This window comes from Amblyomma americanum, chromosome 7 (genome assembly GCF_052857255.1).
Source record: "Amblyomma americanum isolate KBUSLIRL-KWMA chromosome 7, ASM5285725v1, whole genome shotgun sequence".
NCBI classification, from domain to species: Eukaryota; Metazoa; Arthropoda; class Arachnida; order Ixodida; family Ixodidae; genus Amblyomma; species Amblyomma americanum.
In genome coordinates, this window is record NC_135503.1 from 30,013,441 (window position 1) to 30,039,896 (window position 26,456).

At 50.8% G+C, this 26,456-nt stretch overlaps 1 protein-coding gene across 2 annotated transcripts in view; it reads right to left on the reverse strand.

The window, feature by feature from the left end:
• Window positions 1-26,456, reverse strand: part of LOC144098767 (uncharacterized) — a 305,162-nt gene that overhangs the window by 178,413 nt on the left and 100,293 nt on the right. Inside the window, exon 2 of one of the 2 annotated variants that reach the window (XM_077631630.1) lies at window positions 2,592-2,671. The exons of the other annotated variant lie outside the window; for it this stretch is intronic. Coding sequence (XP_077487756.1) covers window positions 2,592-2,653 — 62 coding nt within the window. The 5' untranslated portion in view covers window positions 2,654-2,671. The remainder of the gene's footprint in view (window positions 1-2,591; window positions 2,672-26,456) is intronic. 2 annotated transcript variants of the gene reach the window in all.

Below are 26,456 nucleotides of genomic sequence, written 5' to 3' on the forward strand. Positions count from 1 at the left end.
AGCGGCCCCCATTGGAAAGTGCACGTCGATTAACTTCCTCACCAAAGCTGTATTAAACCTTACACACTACAGCTTCAAGAATCCTTGTCGGTTGAAATTGACCTCATTCGCACACGCTTATGCTGTAAAAGAGCCTATACGGTGTTTCGAAACGATCAGCCCGGCATCGTTCACTACAGAACAAAGGCCTTTCCCATCTCCTTCCAATTAACCTTGTCCTGTGCCACCTGTGAGATTAGGCAGTTTGGAGGATAATCCTCCAAGCCTCTTAATCTCCTCTGCCCTCCTGATACTTTGCCGCCCTCTGCTACATTTCCATACACTTGCAAATTCACACCGTTAGCATAAGGAACCATCGGTTAACTTGCCTTCATTTCCCGCCCATGCCCATCTCTATCAATACTATACTATCCAAACTAGCAATATATAAGCCCTGGTATGCGAATTTACGACATGTCTGGGCACATACTATTTGAAGTTATTAATTCTTGAATGAATGAACAGGCTCGAAGAGTGAACTGCCGTTATCCAATCGTTCCAACTTCTTTTTCATATTTTCTCAAAGTAAGTTGAAGACCCCATAAGCCCACAACAACTGATTCTAGATGGATAAATTACCTTTGCAGGTTAATGAATAAGCAGATTCACGCGTTCCACTGTGATTGCAACACCGATATGCGGCCAATACTCTCTGGAGAGGCAAGCACAGTATGGACAAGACAGGCCCGAAAAAAAAAAAACAGAAACGGGACAGAACGATATGTTATGGCAAAGCGTAGTTGAGTTGAGAGCCGCATGGTGAAAGGTGACATCTACAGGAATAATTCGGCCCTTCAGACGTTATTGCTTACGGCTCGAGACAGTGACTCGGCATGCTTGGTGCCAAGATTTCAAGCTAAACGGCGCGAAGAACAAACTGGTCCTTAGAAAACTGAGGAGGAGGAGGAGGAGGAGGAGGAGGAGGAGGAGGAGGAGGAGGAGGAGGAGGAGGAGGAAAAAGGCGTTGACTAAGCTGGTGGTTGGTGTAATCAGGCCAGGACCCCAGTGTCCTTGGCCGACGAGCGCAATATTTGGATGAGCGCTCGTTGGCCGTATACACACAAAACTACCTAAATATTCTCGAGATGAGCTAGTCGCTGCAGCCAAAAACCTTAACTTGTACTCCTGAAATTAAACATAGTCGCCGCTCGGAGAAGATCCAATTGTTTCAGCGATGCGATGCGCGGTAGTTGCGTAAAACGCGTCCTCCCTCCTGATTGGACGGAACACACGGCCACAGAGTTCCAAGTTTTGCGGCACTGCACCCAACTAGCGAGGCGGGGTTATAGCGAGGTGCGTGCGCGCTGGGCGCTTCGAGAGTTCACGGCCCGCCGCACGGCTGGAGGCGGCGGCGCTGGCGAGTATATTAGCTAAATTACGAGACGACCTCGAAACAGCGCAGGAACACGGGACGTCATTTCTTCTTCGCAGCTCCGCCACATCCCCTTTTCCCTTTTTTTTCTTTTCTCCCTCTCCCCCACACAGGTTGTTAGAAAGCATTTTACTTAGATGAGAAAGCGCTCCTTAATTCTGCACCCAGACGCCTGGCGAAAATCATTTTAAAACATTCGAAGCGCGCTGTCCAAGCAAGCACGCTTTCGTAATAGTTTTGGCCTGTTCGGTTTTATAACTTTAGGTGGACTGCCCGACGAGTGGGGTAATTGCGTTGGAGTTGCAAGACAAATAATATGTGAAGCGACCATGCTCGAAAGTAAACAGAAAGCTAAAGTTAGGCAGAAGAAACTGCCACGTTGAAATCATCGCGTTGCCTCGGATTTGTGCGCATGAGAAATAGAAAAAAGGAGTTAAGATACGTAACCCTCGGTTTTCTAATAATGCATCCACACAGTGTGAATGTCGACCCCGAGGGTGAAACATTGAAGCAAAACAAGCGTTTGCTTCTTTGCTACATAGCCTGCAGCTTGTCGACACGTACATGAGCCAAGCAAATCCTGTTAATGCCAACCTATGTTCTCTGCAAGCATGGACGACCATGTGGAAACGAAACATTTTGTCGTGCGCCGAGAGCCTCTACCTTACGAGTACTCGAGGCTTCGACAACCGAGGTGACGATATTAAAGCCACAGGTAGAAGAGTATCGACAGGCCACCTGCGCATCAAAAGGCTACACCATGCATCGTTCGAGGTTGTGGCCAAACTGAGACAGCTGCCGAGGTCGCCAAGCCAGGTATACAGCGCATCCCACGCCTCTTTGCCGTCAAAGACTTCGCCGTTCCAAGTCGTAATGAACCTTAAGTGAACTCGTTATCACTTAGTAACTAACTTCAAGATAATCCAGAGAGAGCAACAAGTTCACAGATCGCGAAATGGCCCTTCGTCGCCTCAAAACGCTCAGGTCTCGCATGCTCATAGCGATTCTGGACGTTGAAAGGCGTTCGCGCGGTTTTCGCGGTCGTTCGTATACGCAAGCCGCGGCGATAACAGCCTGAAATATTTTATGCCATCGCGTCGAAAAGCCGATGCCCTCGTCTTCGTCTGCGGCGAGATCCCGCGCACAGAAAAAAGAAAAAAAAAAGGCGTCGTATACTCACCTCCAGAAATGCGGTGCATATCCGTTACACTGGCCCACACACTTCTGGCAAGGTCCGTCCATGGTACTCCGGCGGTCAGCCTGCACAGAAACGGGATCGTGAGGACGCTGTAATTCGCCAACGCACACTGCTACGCTACCACGAGTGATCATCTCGCAAAGCGTAGACACCAGCAGTGCCAAACTTACGGAGGTTTATACGTAAACAGTCGACGCGGATATTATCATCATCCTCATCATCAGCCTGACTACGCCCACTGCAGGGCAAAGGCCTCTCCCATGTCTCTCCAACTGACCCTGTCCTCTGCCAGCTGCGGCCATCGTATCCGTGCAACGTTTACGCGTATCATACCGCCTCACAGACGCGAAAGTTCGGTGTGAACATCGTTAAGGCACAAAAAGTGCCAGCTCGCTAAAAAGCGACAACTAGTATTCAGTGACAAGCATTGCACAACGATTCACAGAGCACAAATAAACAAAGCAAATTGCTGGTACGTGGCACAAATGGCGCGGACCTGTAAGATGTGCACAGTGACTCAAGGGGGTGTACCCGACAAGGCGTGTGAGTGCATCGTGACTGTCATTCAGACGAATTTATCCCCAGTCGACTCAGCGGATATGTAGCAACGTGCTCGCCTGAGAATTAAACTGAGCGTCCGATATATCTTTTTTTTTTCAAGACAAAAATGTATTTCTTTTCTGTTAAAGCTCCAACTGCGAGTACTGAAGCAAGAATGTAGCCAATAAAATTGAGTTACAGCCGTACAGCAGAGGGATTCCACATCGCCGACTTCACGTCTGCACTTTCAATCAGAAACGGATAAAACGCCAGAAACGTTTTCGCTGAAACGGCCTCCGCAGTATTAGGTATTGCTCAACAGAGGCGGAGACGTGTCAGCGCCGCTTTTCATTAGATCGTCTTCACCCTCCCCTCGGGATTCGAGCAACGACCAAGCCGCACACACTCATTGCGTTCCACTTCAGACGCAACGAGGCTATTGGGCCGTACGCCCGAAAACGGCCCATAAATCGGGGCCCAGACGATGAGGACGGAAGATCAATTTTCTCATCTTTTCACTTGCCTCGCAGAAAGGCCGCAATCGCCTTTTTTCAGGCCATCCAATGAAGGCCGCAAAAAGCTACAAAAGAAGAAAAACGCGGGTGACCAGAATAAAAAAGAATAAAAGAGGCGTACCTCCTTTAAAGACGACCAGTAAACAACAAAGCAGAATCAACGTAATTTAGCCCGTCTTCGAAGCGTCAGCGTGGACAACGACATCTCCGACGAAGCGAATCGTTCTCATCCAGAACAGGCGAACAGAAGAAGAGGACGTCAAACGAAATAAAGAAGAGAAAAAGGTAAAGTGAGCGCTGAACACGTAATCTCGTCCGGCCGAAGGGCGGCCGTTTGTTCAGTCTGAGAGAAAGCAGAGGAGGAGGAGGAGGAACCGGGACGCGTGGACAATAATCGCGCCGTGATTGCAATTCGTGTAGCAGGCCCGTTCCTTTTACCCTCGCCCGAAACCTCCGCGTAACCTTTCCCCTCCTTCTCTCCCTCTTACATCCGACGTTCGGCTTCGGCTCTCGTCCTTTAATTTCGCCATACGTCTTTGCTCCCCTTTTGGCAGTCCCGCCGATTCTGGCTAACCTCTTCCCTATAGAGAGCCCCGCAGGGGAGAAGGACGTCCGAAACCGTCCGTTCATTCGCCGCTGCAAGAAGTAATGCGGCAGAAATATAGCACCAATAGGAAAGAAGACGATGTGTGCAGCCTGTACGTACGTGTGTCGGCCTCTGATTCTATAACCTCCCCGAGGCCTAACGCAGGGACCGAGGGCGGGAGAGATTGCAAGACGTGATGGCGCTCCTGCCCGCGCTCACAACGCGGAGCAAACACTGATCGGAAACTTCCAGTCTTGCGTGCGTGCGTGTGCGTGCGTGCGTGTGTGTCTGTGTGTCTGTGTGTGCGTGCGTGGTGCAGGCAGGAGCTTATTGGTTTACATTCTTTTTATGGCAGCTCCACCATACTATATGTGTGTACGTGCGTGCGCGTGTGTGTGCGTGTGCGTGTGTGCGTGCGTGCCTTCCCGGCTCCTTCCAGTCACGTCTCATGTTCGTACAGCTCACCTCCTGCGGCCAGCCTTATTCCCGCTGCTGCACACGCACACACAGACAGGATGATAAGAAAAAAAGAAGAGGATAGAAGGAAGAAAAGGAAAAGAAGAGGATAGAAAGAAAGAAGGAAAGGTAAATGGCGTCGCAGAGATAGACATACACGGAGCAAGCGCGAAGGCAGAAAAACCAAAGATGCAAACGGAAGTAGAAGTCGCTTCGGGGAGTAGGATGGCAGCAAAGAATGTGAGCCCCATGCAGCCAGAAGGAGTCCGGCGAGCGAAAGTGCCGACAGAAATCGTGTTTACACGGCAAACATTCGGCCGGCGTAAGCGGTCCGCTTCCCCGCACGGCACCCGGCCGTATAGTGCGGGGAAAAGCCTCCGGCCAGACTACGGGGCCGAGAGCCGGCTATACGCAGCTCCTGTTTCTTCTCGTGCGAACGCGAGAGAGCTCTGCGGCAACATCGGCAACATTCCGACACAGCCCCAAGTCTACTATGGCTGTCTGCAGCGGTATCCTGGAGCCATGTGCGAAGGGACTTAGCGAAGCTCTCCGCTTTTTAGCCTCTTCGCGGTGGGTATGAACGCGGCACATCGCCGGCAGCTATACAGCCTCGGAGTCAGACAGGCGGCAGAGAGCGAGCTCTGTTTGCGTTGCCCGACAATAGACACGCCGAATCAGACTGGAGAAGGGGTGAGAAAGAAGTTTATTGGTCTCATAATATATACATGAGATCATAAGTGTACATCTATGAGAATGCGTCTTCTTGTTTCTGTCATTTCCTTCTATTTACTTTTCTTAACGCGACAGCGTTAAAGGCCCCGTTACCCAGAAAATACGGCAGGCACGTAGGCAAAAATTTTTTTTTTCGGGAGGGGCCCGAGGCAGTTGTATCGGGCGAAGCCCGAGTGAGGGGGGGGGGGGGGGGGGGGGATGCCTGCTCTGGCAGGTGGGCGACCTAGATCACGTGACCTTGTGACGTCATCACAACTTGCCCATCGGATTGTCGGCAAACTGCCCATCGTGGCGAGTGGCAATTAAATTAATGACTGGTCGCTCGGGAAGAGCGACATGGGCCACACAAGGTCCCCAGATGGCAGCACCTGCCATCGCAAGGCAGTGGCGCATCGCTTAACCGCCGCACCACTGCGCCACGAAGGGTATGAAGACTTCTAGGGATCTATGGATGTAAAGTAGAGAATGACCTTCTGCATATATGGGAATTGACCCGTTACGCTACCGCTTCATAGCCTTAAGACGGAGCTTAAGTGTTTCCTTCAATTTTAAACACGCCGTACAAGTTGAGTAGCAGTGCCTACGACGTGTAGCGTGCGTAACACGCATGGATTAAGGCATGCTATCTTCGAAGGCTAGCCTGTTCCCTCTAAACGCCTTGTGGAGGGATCCAGCAACGAAACTGAATATCATTGTTGTTTTGCTAAGTAGAGACAGCCCCTTATTTGTCTTTCTTTCTTCTTGCGTTATTTTATTTTTCTCCATCATATTTGAATGAATCACTATTTGCGAAATGAATCACTATTTGCGAGTTAAGCTAGAAAGCGATTCTGCTGCTTGCTTACAAGCGACGCCTGGCTTAAACTTGAGAAGCAGCAATAGCGCAGGGTACAGCGGATCGGCTCCGTCACGTACACGTGTTGTGGTGGCGCAAAAACACTGAAAGCGTCTGCTATTCAGGTCAGAGGTCAGGCACTGGAACCTTATGCGGTGCGTTCTTGACTCCTGCTCATATTACCCTTTTGCGCTGGTGGTTCATCCAACGGCAAGAGGACGGTTCGAGACAAAAATATCTTAGAAGTGGAAGCTGTGGTACATTACCTGCGCATGCTGCAGTTAATGACTGCGACGTCGTGCAATCAAGAAAAAAGAAGGAAAAGAACAAATACTTGGGTGACATTTAACGCACCTTAAGAGTGGAATGCAATAGCATTAGAGATTCCCACTGTTGCTATTTTGGTGCCGCTGTGTTTAGTTTAGTTAAGTGTTTAGTTTCGGGTGCTAACCGGATTTTCCTGTCAATTTTTCCTGCTTCTTTCATCCAGGGAATGAAATGGCTCATGAAAAAGCTCGACGTCTCATTAACCGGGCCATGAGCTCTCATCCCAGGGAGATAGCTGAGGAGCGCATGACTACATACCAGGAGATTACAAACTGTTACCAAGAACAGAGATTAATATACCTGGCCCCGCATAAATCACTAAATAACCAGAAACAGGTTGTTTGGAGGCAAACAGGCACATTCCCTAGTCCACACAAAGAGCCCTAATGCACCCCGGTAACTTTAAACCACAGTGCCCCATGTGTAAGGATCCAAAAGGGAACCTTGCACATATGATCTACGGATGCCCCAGGCTTAAGAAGCCTAGGCCAGAATGGCATATTAGCAACAAAGAACAGTGGGAGACTGCGGTAACCAGCTCGGAAACTGAAGTTCAGAGGTTGGTGGTGGATTGGACACTGGAGGTGGCCTGCAGGCACGAAGCCGCGGCCATCACCTGAAGCCTGGACCCAACACCGCATCCACGGCGGTGACAACGCAACCTTTCTGGTTCAATAAAGTTTTCAATGAAAAAAAAAAATCCTGCTTCTCTATTTCTTCCTGGGCATGTTGTGATGACGTCACCACGTGACGCGCCCTCTCTCAACCAATCACTAATTCGATTCCTACCCGTCACGGTGGGCAGGTTACTCACAATCCGTTGGGACGGCTGCTACCAGCCCCGATGGGGCGGTTGTGATGACGTCACTAGGTCACACGACTTCTCTCGACCAATCGGCGAATTTCGTGACACACGCCACCATTTTTGCGGAATGTGGAGTCTAATGCTGCCTTATGGAAAGGGAGGAGAGAAGAGACGCCCGATTACAGTATAAGTATAAGAAGCGGAGACGTGCAACCGACAAAGCTCAAAGACAGGAAGCTCGTAACGAGTGAGCACGCGGAGCATCCTCCTCCCACAGCACGAACGCTGTCGTCGGCACGCAGCGACGGGCGCCAGCGACCTCGCGCTGTTCCCGGACGGCCTAGGCAATTTAGGATGGCGCGAGAGCGTCGTACTGGGAACGTCGGAGCCGTTGACGAGCGCACCGTCCCCACGGCCACGTGACTTCCCTCGGCGTGACTTCCAGAGCGCCCGACGCTTCACAGGAGCGACGTGCAATGGGCGTGCGGCAACGTGGAGGCTGTAGACGGCTTCGTGCTTTGCTCTGGACCCATTACTTGCTCTTAGCGCAGCTTTACTACTACGGATGTAGTTAGCACTGACTTTTTACCTCACCGGAATACCACAGTAATAATCATCAAATAAAAGCAGTAAATCGCGAGTAGAAATTAATATTCTCCAGTAAAAAAAAAGAACTCCTTCGAAAACTGCGCGCTGGAATAAACAACGAAAAGGCCGGACTAATTTTTCAGCAATACCGACCGGGAACTCCGACCCTTTACATATGTGCCAGGAAAGCGCTCTGGTACATATCTCACGTTCGGAGTTCAAATCAATTCGTTTACTTTAAGAGCAGTTACAAACTCGAATTCAGGGTCCCCTGGGTTAAATGTCGCACTCAGCAACTTGACGAGGCCCAGGGGCCGTAGTAGGATCCTAGCTGCATAGTACGATCATAGTAGGAGCTAGGAATAGGATCCTAGCGCAGCTTTTCCACTCACCACGCGAGCAACTGCATGCTGGATAGGATAATATCGCGGTCAAAATCAGAAATTCGACCGCGAAGTAGAGGTTAAACAAGAAGAAAAAGAAATGCATGCAGAAGAAAAAGTAAATAACCGGCGTCTTACTTCTCTCCTTTGTTCCTCGCGACGCGTGCGACGACGTCGAGCAGGACGCAGCAAGCAAGGCCTATTACTGCGCGTGCGCAGATCGCTTCACACGAAAACACGCCCGACAGAGCACATCACGCGCCTCGACGGCTCACAGTTCGCGCTCTTTGTTTTCGAGCTGCTCGTCTCGCAAATTCTCACCGCGTTCTCGCGAAGAAAAGTCGTGAAGACGAAGCCGAAGGGGGAGAAGAAACATAAAGAAAAAGAAAAGAAAAGCGCATAAATGAGCAGAGACAAAGGAGAGCGCTGGCTGTAGAGTAGTTTCGACCCCTCGCGAACGGAGAAGCGCGCGCAATTGAGCGCGCGGCTTTTCAGCCTCGCGCGGGGCCACGGCGGAGGCCGCGGGAAAGTTCTCACCCGAACCACGACGGCGTGTCGAAGTGGGCAAAGATTCCAACCGCCCCCCCCCCCCCCCCCCCCCCCCCTCCCACCTCCCGCAGACGATAGACGACGAAGACGCGACTTGGTAGACGGCGAGACGCGCTTTGGACACCCGTTCTATTCGGGTTATTCCGTGCAGCACGGTGGGGACTGCAGCCGTGACGGCCGATAGTACGCAAGCGAGAAGACTGAACACATTTTTTCGAACAACGCTTCGCAGCGCCTCCGACGCCGCACCTGGCTTTTCTTAGAAACCACGTCACTCCTCCGAGGAGGCTTTTGGTTGGACCGCGCTAGGATTTCCCACGTCTCGACGACAACGCGCGCGCATAATAGGGCGGTTCACTTAACCGGCCGTGTGTATGCACGTGGGACTACATCCTGTCGCGGACGGAACTGGCGAAAACTCCGCCTCCCAGCTTCAACAGTGCTGCATGGAACTAGCGAGTCGTAGCTGTGGCTCACGGCGTCTCGTGATACAGACACGGAGCCTGGCTAAACCTGGCCGCCATGCAGTGAAGTGATGGCGGGCAGGAACGGCTACAGACGCTTTTGCGGACAGCGACCGCAGACGCGACATGGTGCGTCAAAGGACGGTTTAGCAATATGTTCTAGTTTTCGTTTATATCTCGATGCAAGAAAAAGAAGCTTCTCACAAAGGCCTGCAGAGATAATCCTTTTCATTTCTTCCCGCCGCGAGCTCAAAGCCGCAACAATGCTCTTGGGCGCACGTTCTTGTTTGCACATCATACTCGTTTTTCCTAGTAGCGCACTCGTCCATCGCAGAGCGCATGGATAACAGAAGTCATAGAGGTTTAATTCAGGGAGAGCATCTCTGAACAACAAAGGAATCTGTTGTTGTGAAAGACAGGCTTCATTGCCTCCCCATCCTTTGTGACAAGGTAACGGCAATGTTCATGGTTGAGAAACTATTAAGCCCCACATACCGGATGTGGAGTCACGGAGTTTCTCAAAATTACCCCCCTTTCCCCGACCGCAACACATACGCATGCAAAGAAAAAAAGAAATACCGCACTACTACAGCGAGCTTCTTGAAAAACGCTCTATCCACGTCGATAATACCTGCCGCGATGGTGCAGTAGCCAGGGCCTTCTGTTAGTGCTGACCGTGAGGTCGCGGGCTCGAATCTCTGCCGTTATAGACAAATTTCTATGGAGACGAAAGGCAAAAGGCCCATTTGCAGTGCAATGTCAAAACGCGTTAAAGAACCCCTAGTGTCGAAATCTCAGCTACGCCGTCCAGCAAAGAACACGTGCCGGTTGCGAGAATGTACTTGGACAGTTTGAGTTTGGCATGGCTTCGCCTCTAAAAATGTGGCTGCGCCACAACTTGGGACGTTACATACTTTAAAAATAAAGATGTAAATGAAGAAACAGACACAGCAGTACAAACACAAAGCATATAATCTGTTCGTGTGGGTTCCTGAATTCGACGGAAAGACGATCGCCACCGGCTCGAGCTGTGTGCGAAATAAATTCTTTGAAACAGCACATTTTTCACTTCTTATGTGCTCTTTCAAGTGCATAAACGCCCGCTATGTGGTATGTTCTGACATTAAGAAAGCACGTTCTGGGGAATTGGCTTCAATAAATTTTAAAAAAATGCAGGGGACACTCAAGCACCCCCTTAAGGGTGTGACGCGAGCGTATTGGGTTAGTTCCCACATATGCAGGAGGTCATTTTCTACTTAACATTCACAGAACCCTGGAAGTCATCATAACCCTCCTGGCGCAGTGGTGCAGCGGTTAAGCGATGCGAAAATGCCCTGCGATGCCAGGTGCTGCCACCGGTTTGAATTATGCGACCCATTGCTCTTACCGAGCAACCTCCCGCGACCAGTCATTAATGTAACTGCCACCTGACACGTTGGACGGTTTGCTCACAATCCGGTGGGCAGGTTGTGCTGACGTCACAAGGTTACGCGGCCTAGGTGGCCCACTTGGCTCCTAGGTTGCTTCACTGGGGATTTTTCGCTCAGTGTCAACGACACCGACGGCGGCGCTGCATTTTCTGCGAAGCGCCATCGCGTTAATATACGTGAGATCACTAGTTATATACCTGAAAAGATGCCAATTGCAAACCCTTTAACTTCCGAACGCTTGATCGCTAGCTATTCCATCGCCTTTAAGGGCCAAGGAAGAACTCGAGATACAAACCTGAGAAGTACCTTTCGCGCAGGCGAAGAACAAAAAGCAGTCTATATGCGCAAAAAATCGCGTGGATCAAAGAACGTTGAAAAGCGCTTTGGTCGCTTCACAAATCTGCATTGAAAGCGACAAAGTAACTAGCAAGAAAAAAGAAAGGAATACGACCCTCCTCCCATCCCACCGTTCAGCCTCCAACACAACATTCAGTTCGTAAAAGCCTAAATGTTCCCCAAGATAAGCAAGGCGCATCTAGAGGACAAAAGTCGCCCTGTATGCGAGTAAATCAAAGCTTTCCGCCCTTACAAATTTTTTTAGTCTATAGACTGCTCATAGACCTTTGTCTACAAAGTCTACATGACTTTCTACAGACAAATCCTATAGACTAGTCCATTACCAGTACAAGTCCTATAGACAGTATATATATACTGCCCACAGACTGTCTATAATGTCTATAGACTTTCTATAGACAAACCCCATAGACTAGTCTATAGGCGGTACAAATCCTATGGACAATACGTAGATTTATGGCCACACACTTTTCGTAAACTTCTTCTATAGACAGTCTATAGATGAAAGGAAATATCTATAAGAAGGCAATATAGTCTATCAGAAGTCTATAGACAGTCTAAAGAACATTTTTATAATGGGGTCCAGCCAACATGCCTACACCACACGCCTCTCTCAAGTAACAACCCAAAATATATCACTGGCATAGGAGCGACGGGGAAGCGTCGCACCCCACACATAACACACAAGAGCACGCGTTGTCGCTCTTGCGGGAACCACAAGCGCGCCAAAGCGTCCCCCGAGAAAAAAAGAGAGCACTTGGCCCCATTTTTCCCGATTTCGTGACAGTCTCCCAAAGAGCGTCGGGCTATATAAAAAAAAAAAAGAATTCCGCGCAGTTCCAAGAAGCGCAGCCTCCTCTCCTTCGTGTATTTCTGGCCTCTTCATCTATTTGGTCGCTTTTTTCTGTCGTTCCCGCCCCCAGAGCAACAACACGCAGCGAGCCATTTCTCGCAGCTTTGTGCACGGCCGCCGCTTATCGGCGCCACGCCGCGAAAAGCCATTGCTCGGCCGAAAGCAGGCGGTGATAGAGGCTGCTCCGAGGGTGCGATCACTTCAGGCGCTCCTAATAGAGCCGCGGAGACATAAACGAGTCCTCTTTATATATACCACGCTTGACTTTCTCTCCTGAATCCTTTTTCCCATCTCCGTACATTTCTTATCATCTCGCTTTTCAGCTTTATTTGTGTTTTTTTGTTTTTTTTTCTGCTCCCTCTACGGCCCGACGCCTTGCGATCGAGTGAGCTCTATACGTGTGGTTGTAGATTCCAAGGCGTCGCGAGGCAGCCGCGACGCCCGTGTTGCGTTATACTCTCCTCTCTCGGCCAACTCATCCCTTTCAAACCACTGCTTCGGTTTTCTTTGGCTCTTGCAGCGAGACCCCCGAATACTGCTTCTTTGCTCCATATTTTTGCGTTTCCGATAGTGGTGAGAAGCGCGAAAAAGGCAGACGCGAGACTCGGTCGGTGCAAAGATTTACCGACTCCCGTACTTTTCGCTTAATCCACTGGGAACACCGACCGCGGCCTGTCTATAGCGACCTCACGGGAATTTTCAGTGTTTTTTTTTTTTAATTTGATAAGTGGAGATTCGTGTCCTTCAGGCGAGGGAATATAAGCATTGATCTCTAAAATAATAAAGATTATGCCGCGCAAAAGTGAACCCTGTGAATATGTAGTGATCGTCTAGTATAAAAATAAAATGAAAAAAAAGCAGCTGCTTGAGGCTATATGCAATGCAAGTTGAACACTACATTTCGGAATAGCGCGAAAGATTGTCTTAGAGGCGCTGATGAATTAAGTGGCTTATAAGAGCGGATTTAACGGTGTCTATTTGAGGGGGCGGTTGAGGAGGGGGGCCCTATTTGTGTAATGCATATCTGGGACTTTCTGTATAAAAAAAGGGGGGGGGGGGTCGCATGGTATTCCCGTCGAAAACTTGACGGCCATCCTCCTTTCGTTTTCAAAACGTCACTGGTGGCTTGGCGCGCTGCCCCAAAAATTCCTTTGCGAATCCGCGTTCACTGGTCCCTCGCAACGGTACCGTACGCTACTCATGCAAATAAAAAGCATTCACATGGCGCTAGTTTCTTTAAACGCACAGTCACAATGCCGAGATCCGCAAACGTGATTTATGACACGGGGTCCAGCGATGATGATATGTCCTATAGCAAGCACAGAGGCGAGAACGCGTAGCGGATGCCTTAGTTATAAGACATGTGCTCCGCATCCTGTTAGAGACTTCTTTCAGGCTACAGCCTACAGATACTGTGGCCTTTATTCAATGACTCTTTCTGTTAATAAGCAGGCACACTATCAGCAGTATTCGGAGTTTTATTGACATGTGTAGTATAGATAATGTCCATTTGTGGATATAGAGTAAATAATGCCGATGATGGAGAATAGTCACCATTTCATGCAATGCACATGCTTTTTTCTTTTGTGCGCGCCCAATTCTAAGTTTGCACCATTGATTAAAAAAAATGATTTTCTATGAAAGTTAGCCCGCATGTGGAGCTCTTTGACGGACTCAACCTTTCGGTTTCTTTTTCTCTCCTCCGCATTCATCCAAGCCAAGGTTCCGTATAGACGCAGTCATTCCCGGAACACCCTTATGTTAAATTCTTATGCGCGACGAAATCAAACAAAACACAAGCTTACGTTACGGCTCTATATATGTTAGAGCTGCATGCAAAGGTGCTTACGTGACGAGGTGCTTACTGTAGGCGAGAGTGAGAGACAAAAGGATTCTTCAAGATATATATGCGGAGCGGACACAACGACAAACGCAATAAAAAGAACACGCCGTGCTTTTGAAGACGTACTGTAACGCCGGGTAAAGCGAACAGCCCGCTTTATGTCCGCATACCAGCAAATAACCTTCGCGGCGATCGAAATCCAGGGGACGCAATCTCATGAATTCGGAAAGATGGGAACAGGAGGATCACCAGAAAGAAAAAAAAAGACGAGAGAACGAACGAAGAATGAAGAGCAGATATTCGAAAAGCGGAGAAAAAGAAAACGAAACTATACAAGACAGAAGCGCGCCGAAGATGCCGGATAAGGAGGGCGCTATTCGCGGATAGTCGGGTGTGCGCGCGCGAAGGCGGGAAAGGCGCATATAAATATATCGTTCCCGCCGAGGTCTTGATCGCGTTAGGAAGACCGCGCGCCGATAAGGCGAGCGCACTTCATGAAGAGACTCCGCCTCCCTCCGTCTCCACCCGCAGCCCGTACATACACCGCTGACCGCTGCATAATTCATGGATCCCAAACTGCGCCGCGGCTTCGGGATGCTTGCGGCGGCGGGAAAATGCGCCCCCATCTTTGAACACCCGTCGCGCATCGCCGCCGAGACAATGCATCACATCGCCCCCGCGAGCTCCGCTAGCTCGGCGCATTCTCCAATCTGCGACAGGGACGCTCGGACGGGCAAAGCACGAAGGAGCTGCGGGATCGAAAGAAGAAAAAAAAAAGAAATAAATTAGAGCAGTTCTGCGGTGTAAATAGAGGCACAGTCATTTTATGCGGAAAGCGCGGTCCCCGCAAAGGCCTCACGAGGGATCGCGCGGCAGAGGAGAAGGAATGCGAATAGCACTAATCGAGTCAGTGTTGACCGACCTCGCTTTGGTATGCGGGGTATACAACGCTTGCATGTAGACGGTACGCCGCTAATGACTTTTCTTCGGGTTGATACGGCTGGAGAGGCTCTGGCCAGACACGATCGTCTTTGGTGATACATCGTGATTTATAAGTCGAATGATTTGTGCAGGGTAGACAGAGTATACGGGTCTACTTTCCTCGATGGTCCTCCTCACGGTGCGTCGGAGACTCCGGGGCCGATTGAGAGTTACGGGCTGCGTGTGCGTGATCAAGTTGGCTTATCGCGCTGCTGTGGACCGAGCCGAAGAGGTCATTACGCAGCCTTAATGTAACCGCTTCCCTTTCTTGTCGAAGGCGCATACCCAGATGACTATGGCCGGTGCCGTACCGAGTCAGTGTACTCAATTGTGGCGGAAAGGAGGGCAGTAAAGGTTACAGAAAGAAGAAAGAATAAAACAGACATGCATGCTGCTACAGGGGAGCATTTATGCCCAATTCTCGGTGAGGAGGGAAGAGAAGAAGTGGGAGGGCAGAGAAATCATCGCAGCTTTTCACGTGTTTCACGAAGTCCATTAGGAGCGAACACCAGGCAACTGCCACGAAGTTGGGGAGATATAAATGTGTAGCTGTCGGTGAAACACTGCGCAAGCACGCCAAGGTAACATTATTATGACCCTCTCCCAGCAAGTGAAACATTTCACACACCGTTTTCTTTTCCAAAATGATAAGGCGATAACGTCAGAACGTAATAAAGCCCCAAAGCTTCTCCGACTGAATATCTGCCCTATATACACTCTAAACACAGTAACGATCTATAAGACGATCAAGCAACGTAATGACTCAAGGGGCCCCTTTAGTGTCCACTATCCCTTTTAATTCAGTCAAATATGACGAGGACCATGAGGGACGTCCACAAGGAGAGTACAGTGTCCTGTCCTCAGCTCCGGACCGCTTGCACAGCTACGACACGTAAGATAACACCAAGTTTATGAAGCCGCACAGACACGCTATATAAGGGTTGAAATGCGGGCCAGTTGGTTCATAGTAACTTGAAAAAAACCAGTCACAAAAGACAAGGGACAAGAGAAGGAGTGTACACGCCACATCGCAAGAGCGAGAAATCTTGGAGACTTACCATATCAGTTTGTCAGGCCAAGATTGCATTAGCACAACTTCGGTGCGCTTACTCGAAAAGGAATTTGCTTTTTTAGGCCGGTCACGGTAGAGGTGTATCTTGCGTGCCCTATGCGCTGTGAGTTGTGATACGGCTGTTGCGCATGCTCTGCTGGCCTTGCTGGGACTATGTTTTTGTCTAATAAATCTCAGTTGACAGTCCAGTCGTTGTGGTGTGTACACTCCTTCTCTTGTCCCTTGTCTTTTGTGACTGGTTTTTTTTTTTTCAAGTTACACGCTATAAGTTACGCAGCGGATGCAGACTTGACTACTGAAAACGTCTACATCAGGGCCCCAGCATCTGATCCCATTTCGACCCAAATTACGGCCACTGTAAACTCACCGCTATAAAGGAACAAGAACAAAAAAAAAAAACGCCTTTCATGCGCACGCACGGTAGAACCATGGTTAACGGATGGTTAGCCAGCGGGGTCGCCGCACTGCTCCGCGTCCGGCACCTAGGGTGCGCGTCCCGTCGAGCGTAAAGACCAGCGGAGGCCCAACGACGCGTGATGCGCGGCGCGCGCTCGGCGGGAAAGGGGCGCCCAGCGCGAAAGATGAATCGGCCGCGAAGGGGCGCCGACGAACGGTGGCAACGCTGGCCCGGTTGGCAGCAGCCGGCCAGCTAACCGACTTCCGATGCGGAATTGAATCGATGATCCAGTTATGTAAAACAGCCCAGCGCGCTCCATCGCTGCCTTGACGCGGCGGCGAGGTGTGTGCCGTTCGCACGGTGGACTGATTTTCTTCGCATCGCTGGACAGTTAGTTGGGACCCGCCGGCGCAACGCAAGCGAGACGTGCGAGCAGCGTCGGTGAGGCCAACCCTTCACCTCTTTCGTGAGCCGTGGTTTCGGCGGTGCACTCTAATCAGAAAGGAGTAAAAAGGAGTGAAAAGGGAGTAAGCAGTCCTCTATTACAGGAAGGATTACTCTCTTCTTCTTCCCATATTGGTGTATTTCCACTCCCTTTAATAAAAGAGGGTGTGCTAAAGGACGGATTAGTGCCTTTTTACTCCCATATAGGTGTATTCGTGTTTAGAGTGTAGACTCCCTAAGCGGACCTTTGGGGGGAGCGGCGAAATTTGGGGACGGCAGAGATGCATCGCACTAAACTTTGTAAGTAAAAGTAGTGCAGCGCAAAAAACAGGGACGGAAGAGGAAGACACGCCAGTCCCATTGCTTGCGTCTTCCTCTTCTGTCCCTGTTTTTTGGTGTGGTTTTATGGGGGTTTAACGTCCCAAAGCGACTCAGGCTATGAGGGACGCCGTAGTGAAGGGCTCCGGGAATTTCTACCACCTGGGGTTATTTAACGTGCACTGACATCGCACAGCACACGGGCCTCTAGAATTTCGCCTCCAACGAAATTCGACCTGCAAGGGTGGTCGAACGGTCTAGTTGGTAGCTCATATTTCGAAAAAACAGCGCACCTTTAGACACGGACAGAGGCAGATATAAGACAGCGCTGTGTCGTTATATCTGCCTCTGTCCGTGTCTAAAGGTGCGCTGTTTTTTCCAGAATTTCGGCCGCCGCGGCCGGGATCGAACCCGCGTCTTTCGGGCCGGCAGCCGAGCGCCATAACCGCTCAGCCACCGCGGCGGCACCTGTTTTTTGCGCTGCACTACTTTTACTTCAGATGAACCACCGACTAGCTCACACCAAGATTTTGATAAACTTTCTAAGTTCGACAGGCTCGTAGCGCGGTGGGACAGGATTTATATAGCTGTGCACAGAAGACTTTCCCTGGGGTAGAAATCATCGTTGCTCTCAAAAACTTTCCCCCTTTTTGAGCACTGAGCACTGAGCAATGTCACAGGACGCTCGAAGCATGCGCCCTGTGTGGTACCACGAGATTATATGGGTCCGGCCCGTGTGAACTTTGTAATGGACGCTGTCACAGGTTAGGCGAGGATGGAGAGAGAGGGGGAAAGCGAAATAATAATAATAATAATAATAATAATATTAATAATAATAATAATAATAATAATAATAATAATAATTGGCTTTTGGGGGAAAGGAAATGGCGCAGTATCTGTCTCATATATCGTTGGACACCTGAACCGCGCCCTAAGGGAAGGGATAAAGGAGGGAGTGAAAGAAGAAAGGAAGAGAGAGGTGCCGTAGTGGAGGGCTCCGGAATAATTTCGACCACCTGGGGATCTTTAGCGTGCACTGGCATCGCACAGCACACGGGCGCCTTAGCGTTTTTCCTCCATAAAAACGCAGCCGCCGCCACCATTTCTTTCTCCCGGATTACGGGGTGAAATTATTCCTCTCCTTTATTCTTTTCAACACAAGAGTAGCTATTAGCTATGGTGGCGAGTATGTATGTGGAAAGTTTTTTGGTGAACGGTGCTCTCCATAGTTTTCAGATTTGTTTGCGTCTGATCCGGAGTTCCTGGGTTCGAACCGGACCGCGGCGGCTGCGTTTTTATGGAGGAAAAACGTTAAGGCGCCCGTGTGCTGTGCGATGCCAGTGCACGTTAAAGATCCCCAGTTGGTCGAAATTATTCCGGAGCCCTCCACTACGGGCACCTCTTCTTCCTTTCTTCTTTCACTCCCTCCTTTATCCCTTCCCTTACGGCGCGGTTCAGGTGTCCAACGATATATGAGACAGATACTGCGCCATTTCCTTTCCCCCAAAAAACCAATTATTAATATTATTGCGGCTCGGGCTTCGTAGATCGGTCATGCTGTGCGCAGTTAGCACAGCAAGAAAAGCAAAAGAGGACGGCTTGCTGTTTTCATTACCCAGCCTTATTGTACCATAAGTTGGAATAATCACTGTTCATCACAACTTAGGTCGACGCGGTCCAGACATTGGATGTTCGGCACTAACCTCAACGCATCATACACTCCTATCAGAAAACTTTAACTTCTGGACTTCGCTCAAGGAGCACTCCAAGACGGAACTATAATCCGCGGGACAATAGGAAAATGAGATGACTTGTAAACTGATTTCTTTTACACCTGATCACACGAACGAGTCAGCTGTTGGTCCCTCAATACTGAAACGTTTCTTTAAGAGTTAGAATGATAAAGCTTCGTGCATTCAGCATTGGCACTCGTCCCAACTGCGCAATGATTTTTGCGCAATCAAGGTCGCTTTGTACGACTCACATTTTATTTAGTGAGCGTGCAAACCACGCCACTAGTACAAGACACGAAGGCGGCCCCTGCTGGCTCGGTACAGGGATAGTACAGCAGCCATAGTTGGAGAGTTAATGGCATGGCCATAATGCGCCAAAGCGTCATAATGGCTGTAATGAGTCAAACACACGGTGATTATACTTACTGCGATTCGCTTTTTTTTTTCAAGGGTAGAAGCCCAAACTTCGCAAATTAGATGTCACTCCTATATGGCGCGATAGGCTAAAAGGGCTGTAGCCTAAAAGTGGTTTGGCTTATGGGGGTTTAACGTCCCAAAGCGACTATGGCTATGAGGAACGTCGTAGTGAAGGGCTCCGGAAATTGCGACCACCTTGAGTTCTTTAACGTGCAACTGACATCGCACAGTACACGGGCCTCTAGAATTTCGCCTGCATCGAACTTCGACCGCCGCGGCCGGGATCGAACCCGCGTATTTCGGGCCAGCAGCCGAGCGCCATAACCACCGAGCTACCACGGCGGCTGTAGCCTAAAATTATTTAATTAAAATGCAGTAACAGTGTCTTCAGAAACGCATACGACTGGTGAGCATGAGGAGAGGAGCCTTTACTTTGTAGCGGACGTGATCTGGCTGATGATGATAGTGGTTATTATAATGAAATCACGACATGCGAACATTCTGGCCATCCGACAGGCTTTAGCAACAGCAGTTATCGCCCCGCGCCGCAGAAAGTGCGAATCCACCATTTCTCACCCGCACTATACATCTCCGGAATTCTACGAAGCCCCATTAAAGCCCCGCATTGCCCCCATCAAGCAGGGGTTCAGCGGCCGCGCTAAGACAGCAGCGGCGTCACGCGGGAGGCCAACGCGCGCGCACCTCCGGCGTGAAGAGCTTCCGCGCGGAACTCGCAACGCTGGCCAACCGTGGACGCGACGGCCGCCCTCGAGTCGAGCTTGGATGCGCTCGGCTGGGCGCCTGCTCGCGCATGCGCCGACGTTAAACGCAGCGCGGACAGCTGCACGCTTTTGAGCTCTGCAGCGCACGAAGGCCGCGTGTGCGTGCACCTGACGTCGTAACCGTCGAAAAAGCAGAAACCGTGGCGACGTACGAAATATTCCGGGTACCGAGTCTCGAATTAATCGCGAGGAAACCAAAAGGCCCCGACGTATAGAGCGTTAGCCGCAACGAAATTTAATAAGTGCCGCACCTCATAGAGCGCAAACACAAAGTCCAGTGCATGTACACAGCGTACGAATAACTTGGAGCGTCCGTGTATTTGTGCATTTTTGCGAGTCTAATTGTGCGAGCTACGGCGCTTCACTTCATAGCTCACACCTGTCATAAGAAGCAGCCTGCCATGCATTTAACGCCAAGTGTTTCCAATCGACAATGAAGGGTCCTTACTTCTTTCAGACAGTACGGCTACAAAGTGGCAGGTCTTCCTAACGCCACAGAATATCTGCAAGACTACACAGTCCCTTAGGTAGGTAGCTGTTCGATGTACTGAGATGTACTACTGTGGACAAACGTTTCCGGGACACGAGTTCTACGAAAAACGTTTATAGTAGCTCCACAGCGCTGCCCAGTCGCCTGATATTGTACGAAGGTATCAAAGGCCTAAATGCTCCTTCCTCTCTTCACAATATCAGGCGACTGGGCAGCGCTGTGGAGCTACAATAAACGTTTTTCTTAGACATCGTGTCCCGGAAACGTTTGTCCCCAGCAGTAGGAGGCATAAACAAGCGGAGGATCACGCGTAAGGGGGCACATATTGAAGACATCCTGCTGTGCGGTTAAAGTACGGAACGTAAAGGGTGAGCCAGTGTACACATATGTGCGAGCCAAAAGCAGCGCAGACCAGTATAGATTAGCAGAAGCGTCATACACGCGATCTACACTAAACGGAGTGCTGGAGTCCGTCGGCACGGCGTTGCGGAAATAAATCAAGTATATCCAACACCAGGCGCAATGAATGATGTCAGCAGCGCGTCGGGAGATTAAGCCGAAGTCGAGGCAATGTCAGTGCACCACGCAAGAACGAGAGAGCGCAAAAAAAAAAAAAAAATCTCGTGCGGCACCGAAACCAAGGAGCAATCCCGCTGAATTCCGGCCGGGACGAGCCAACTCGAGGCTCAGCCGCTTACCGCAGCGTCGAGGTGCTTTTGAGACGCAACAGATGGGCTCGTAAACACAGCTCACGGGGGATGGCGGCTCCTAAAAAGAACACAAACGGGATTTGCAACTCTCCCGAGACTATATACCCTCCATTTACAACAGACTGCAAACGCGACGCCGCCGCTGCGGCGGGTGCTGCTGGGCGAGTCGCAATTCTTCGTAGTCTCGTGCAGGTCGCCGTGAGAAAGTTACGGCGGCGCCATATCTTAACGAGATCGCTCAGGCAATTAAGGGGAGGCCGCGCTTCCCCCTGTGCAGGACAAACCCTCGCCCGCACCGTAACCAAGACTGGCGCGCCGGCGAAACTTTCGCGAAGGAGGAAAGGGGGGAGGGGGGGTCCTCTGCCACCACCAGCAGCGCCAAGTTATGAACGGCACCGCTCGCTGCGGGCACAGTAACCGGCGCAGGAGGAGGCGACCGCCTGTGCTGCCACGTCGCCGTGGTTTCGCGTCGCCGTCCACAAAGCCGTCTCGGCACGGTGGCGTGGCTCTAATACCTGCCGGCTCGGCAGTTCAGTTGCCTGCAGTGGGTCGGAGACACGCTGACGCCGCCGACGTGGCCGCCGGAGTAGCGTGGGCTCGCGAACGCTGCTATCACAACGCCGCAGCGTCAGCCCTTCCTTTTGTAGCCGGGCGTACTTCTCAGCGTCCACTAGAGGTCATCGGACTAGGTGGCATTACAGTTAAACAGTGTTAAGCGTGCTTGGTATAAAACATTTTAACCGACGTTTATTCGAAGTGAAGCAGGAGAGAGTGAATTGGAGATCAAAAGGAGTAGTTGTCCTCCTGTACACGTAGTTGGGATGATGCTGTTGTTGTTCTTGATGATGCTGATAATGATGATGATGATGTGTAAACGAACTGCACCTGAACTGCGCGCAAGACAGAGCGCGAACTCAATAGGAAATGCGCCCAACGGTATACCACGTCGAGTGCGTCTTTGCGTGCAGCCTTGCTGCTGTTGGAGTGCGGCGGCGCGCCGGACTCTTCGAGGGTTTACTGCACTGAATGCAGCCATCCTCGTACGCTCGTTACAGGTGCAGCGGAACTTTCTAAGAGCCCTGTGCCAACGAAAAACTTCGAAGTCATTCGTGTATTCGCGTTCTCTCAGTGGCCAAACGTCGCTCGCGAGCGCACGTGCGGCCAAGATTCATTGTTACGACTCAATGGAACTCGGACTCGCACGGAAGCTTGCGTCAGAAAGGGCCGGAATGGGCAGACCTTTAGCTTGTCTGCATTAGCCTGAATCGAAGGTGACAACTCGAAGCAACTGTCGCAATGGCCAGTTTTCTCGCCACATAAGATGCCCACTGAAACTTTAACAGCGACATGGTCTTACAGCGCCGCACAGCCGGAGCCATCGCCACATCATTTCTTTCCTTCCACCAAGCTGAGGCAAATTACTTCACTTTCAATACCTGCGTGGTGCTGTAACACAGGTGGCGCAGATGTCTGAGCCGCATATGTGCGGTTGAGGCTCACGGGAAGCCGTGCTGCGGAACCGGACTTGTTTCCTAGGCGACAGCTGTACAGCCCGTAACTCTAGCTCCGCGCGACTATACTCAATCCAACAACCCTGACTTGGGAAGTTTTTCCCCCTTTCTTTTGATGTCTCTCTCCAAACCGCGAGTAAAACGCCATTCGGGCGACACAGCCTCGCGCGACAGTAAATACGGCTTCGTGAGCAGTTCTTTAATGTCAGCTGCACATTTTTAAGACACGGGTTCTAGAAAACTCGCTTGGTCAGGAAATGCGGGAGTAAACAAATGGAAGTAACTGACGTGCGACATAGCTCTGTAAATCTGCCAGTGATCAGTCCCTAACTAGATCAGCGAAGTTTAATTCTGCGCTCGTCACACACTTTACCGTTACTTACACGCACACGTGAGTGATATTGCACGAATCTGACGCAGGCTACCATTTCGCAAGTGAGGCAGCAGCAAAAACAAAAAGACAGCGAATAAAGCGACTGCATTACCGGCGCACTACAAACACATCGCGCATCTCACAAGCTGGCAATATCAAAGGAGTAATTGCAGGCTGCAAACGGTTAAGTATTGGTTGGACATCAGCGTCTCTACTATCAACACTGCACTAGCAGAGACCGGGCACGCCGCCACTGCATACAGAGCTGGCAGTGTCTCAGCAACGGGCCCGGCACCGACCGCGCTGCACACAACTAACGAAGCGGCGGTGCCGGATTAATTAATGCCGCCCAAGACGGTCCCAGCAGGCGGAAGAGCAGGGTCCCCGGGCGACAGTGGCCCCGGCAATGGGCACTCCGCTACCTCGCTTCAAGAACGCCGCCTCGCCTCTCTCTCTCTCTCCCTACGGGTCCATTCTCTTGTGCTGCACAAACGTAAGCAGCCCCTTCTATCCCCCCCCCCCCCCCCCTCCTCCTCCTCTTCACTCCGGCGAGTGTCCAGCGCCTCCTGTGTGTGAAGTCCTCGGCCTGTCCGAATAAGGAAATTGACTCTCGGGCTTGTACGTAGGGCTGCGTCCCATCACGGCGGAGAGGTCTGCCTTTCACCAAGGCGGGTCGCGCAATCGTGCACTGTCCTATCAAAGGGAGAAGAGGCACTGAAGTGACGGCGCCTCTATTCGTGTGCGTAAAGGTGCAGATCGAGTGACCGCCACGCGTACGGTTTGTATATAGACGAAGAGACCGATAACCACGCCTCGGTCTCCTCCTTTTCTGCAATGTACGGCCCACCTAAGGTGGTGCACCTCCTTTGGCACGTCAGGGCGAGGAACACTTTAATCTGTCGCTAGCGGTTACCAGGTCTGCGACTCACATGTCCGGTTTCCACGCTGACGCGAATACCGTTCACGCGGTGAAGCCAGGGCCCCCTTATTCCAAGAAAACAAAAACAACACGAGAATAACAAATCTCTGTGCCTGCCAGCGCCGGCGACCATTGGCTACTAACGCGATTTCGCAAAGATTCGGAGCCGCATTTTTTTACGTCTGCCTCTTGCCAGTCAAGACGCCCATCCTCCTGCAACCCGCTCCCTTTTAAACGTAACGGTTAGAAACTCGCGGCGCTTCCGGGCTGAGGTCCGTTTTTGCGCGAGCCAAGGCAGCAGCTACAGAATTAATTCCCGCTTTCCAGGAAACGAACACGCGTTGCGGTGAAAGGCGACAACTTGAACGAACACTGAGGGCCCCTCAACACACCGCAGACTTTCAAGGGAGGATTCGGATGCAGTGAAAGAGCCAAAAGGGAAGAGAGAACTGTGGAAAGACAAAGAAAGTGTTCGCTCTGAACGAACGCTTCGGCGCTGCCTTCCTTTAAAACGCGCACGACAAACAGCGCCGGTGAGAAACAATGCCTGTCGTATAGAGATGCACGCGATGCGTACGCGGTTCCGAAAAGCGTTAGCACTGAACGCGAAAGGCAAGCAAAGTTATTCGTCGGAGATTAAACGAAACCGAGTGTTCCTCCGAGAATTACCTGCCTTTCTTTGTTCTTCCTTCTGTCGTTTCCTTTTCTTTCCAGAGATCTTTAGTGCGCCTATGCATGTGCGCGTGTCTCTCATCTTTCAGGTTCGTTTCCTCTATTTGTTAACGACTATTTATTTAAAGCACAAGCGTCCTGATAATGCACGCAAACTACGCAGAGCGGAAATGATGGCAGAAGGCAACGGCGCCATCCCCATTTCGTATTTGCTCCGCATATTTGCTGACGTCCAGCGACTGTTGTTTGACGAGCGCGATTGTTTCTTTCGCGCGAGTTCGCGGTTAGCGCACGCGTGAATCAATTATGTCGCACACAGTCGAAACCCGACTCTGCGAAGCCAGAGAGGAACAACAAAGCCAGAGAAGAAGGGAGCATGAGGCTCGCGACCGCTCATACACGGGGCTGCGCTCAACACACCCATCGAAGAAAAAGGACGGTTTTTCACGGGAACTTTATTCGGGAAGCTAACCGGCTTCCATTTGTGATGGACTTTATGCACGTACGGCAGGCACGCGGTTAGAGCACCGCGAGCAGTTTCACGCCATTAATGCAGCGACGAGCGCTGCGGAGGATAGAGAATATGTTTTACAATTTCAGGCTTACAACGAATAAACTGCGCAAAAAAAAAAACAAAAAACAGACGCACGGGGAGAAAAGCGGATACAAGACGGGCGTTGACTGGTAACTAAGGCTTTATACGTAAAAAAAAAAAAAACCTTTCTTTTAAAAAAGGAACACTGAAATGTCTGCACGTGATAACAGAGGGTGAAGAAACATAAAAATCACACAGATATGCACGCAACGCTTAAAAGTTATCAATAAACGCGGTCTGTTTATCAGACAGACCGATTGACGATTTGCGGACGCAGCACCTTCGCGACGTGACAAGCTTTAAAGGGGCTGGACCCTGAACTGCGCCTTCGTCTTCCACGTAACTTAGAACGTCGCGACGCAACACTGTTATGCCGTCTATGGATCGGTGTTGCATTTACCAATTACTATGCCTTCCGGACGGGGATGGCCGACAGCCCTGCCTGTGAGAGCTGTGGTTGTGAGGAGACCATCGCTCTTCTTCTCTGTGAGTGCCCTGCATTTGCGAGTGCAAGACATACACTGTGTTGTGCCCTGGACCGCCTCGATCCTCGCCCATTAACAGAGCAAAAGATCCTGGGTCCGTGGCCACAGCAGTCGACTGCCCTCAAGGCATACAAGGCACTCTTTGCCTACTTGAGAGCGACTGGATTGAGTGACAGATTGTGACAACGTTGTGCGTGCGTGTGTGTTATGCCTTTTTCCCCTTCTCTCTTCTTCCTTTTAGTCCCCTAATCCCTCTTTCCCAGTGCAGGGTAGCCAACCGGAGCCCCTTTCTGGTTAACATCCCCCCTGCATTTCCCTCCTCCTCTTTATCTATCTTAAAGGGGCTCTGAAACGCCTTCCGAGGAGAGCACATTAACTCACTTAATCACTGCACTGTGTTGCCATGAAAGCCAGAGCCAAATAATACTCTTCTACACGCAGCAGACGACCCACAATCACGCGTCAAACTTGGCGAGCCCTTCCCGGAGACTTTTTCATGCTCCCACCCTCCTCCATCCCCTGCATCTGCGTAGACATGGTGAGAGGTGGCCATTGGTTAGATTCTTGCAGACGTCAGGCAGCTACCGTGGCCGCGGCCAATATGCCGCTTATCTCCGGCGGGTCGGGAATCTCCGCTCCCAGAGGGGGGGTCGGCGAGGGAGCGCCTACCTTCCAGCGTGCAAAAAGT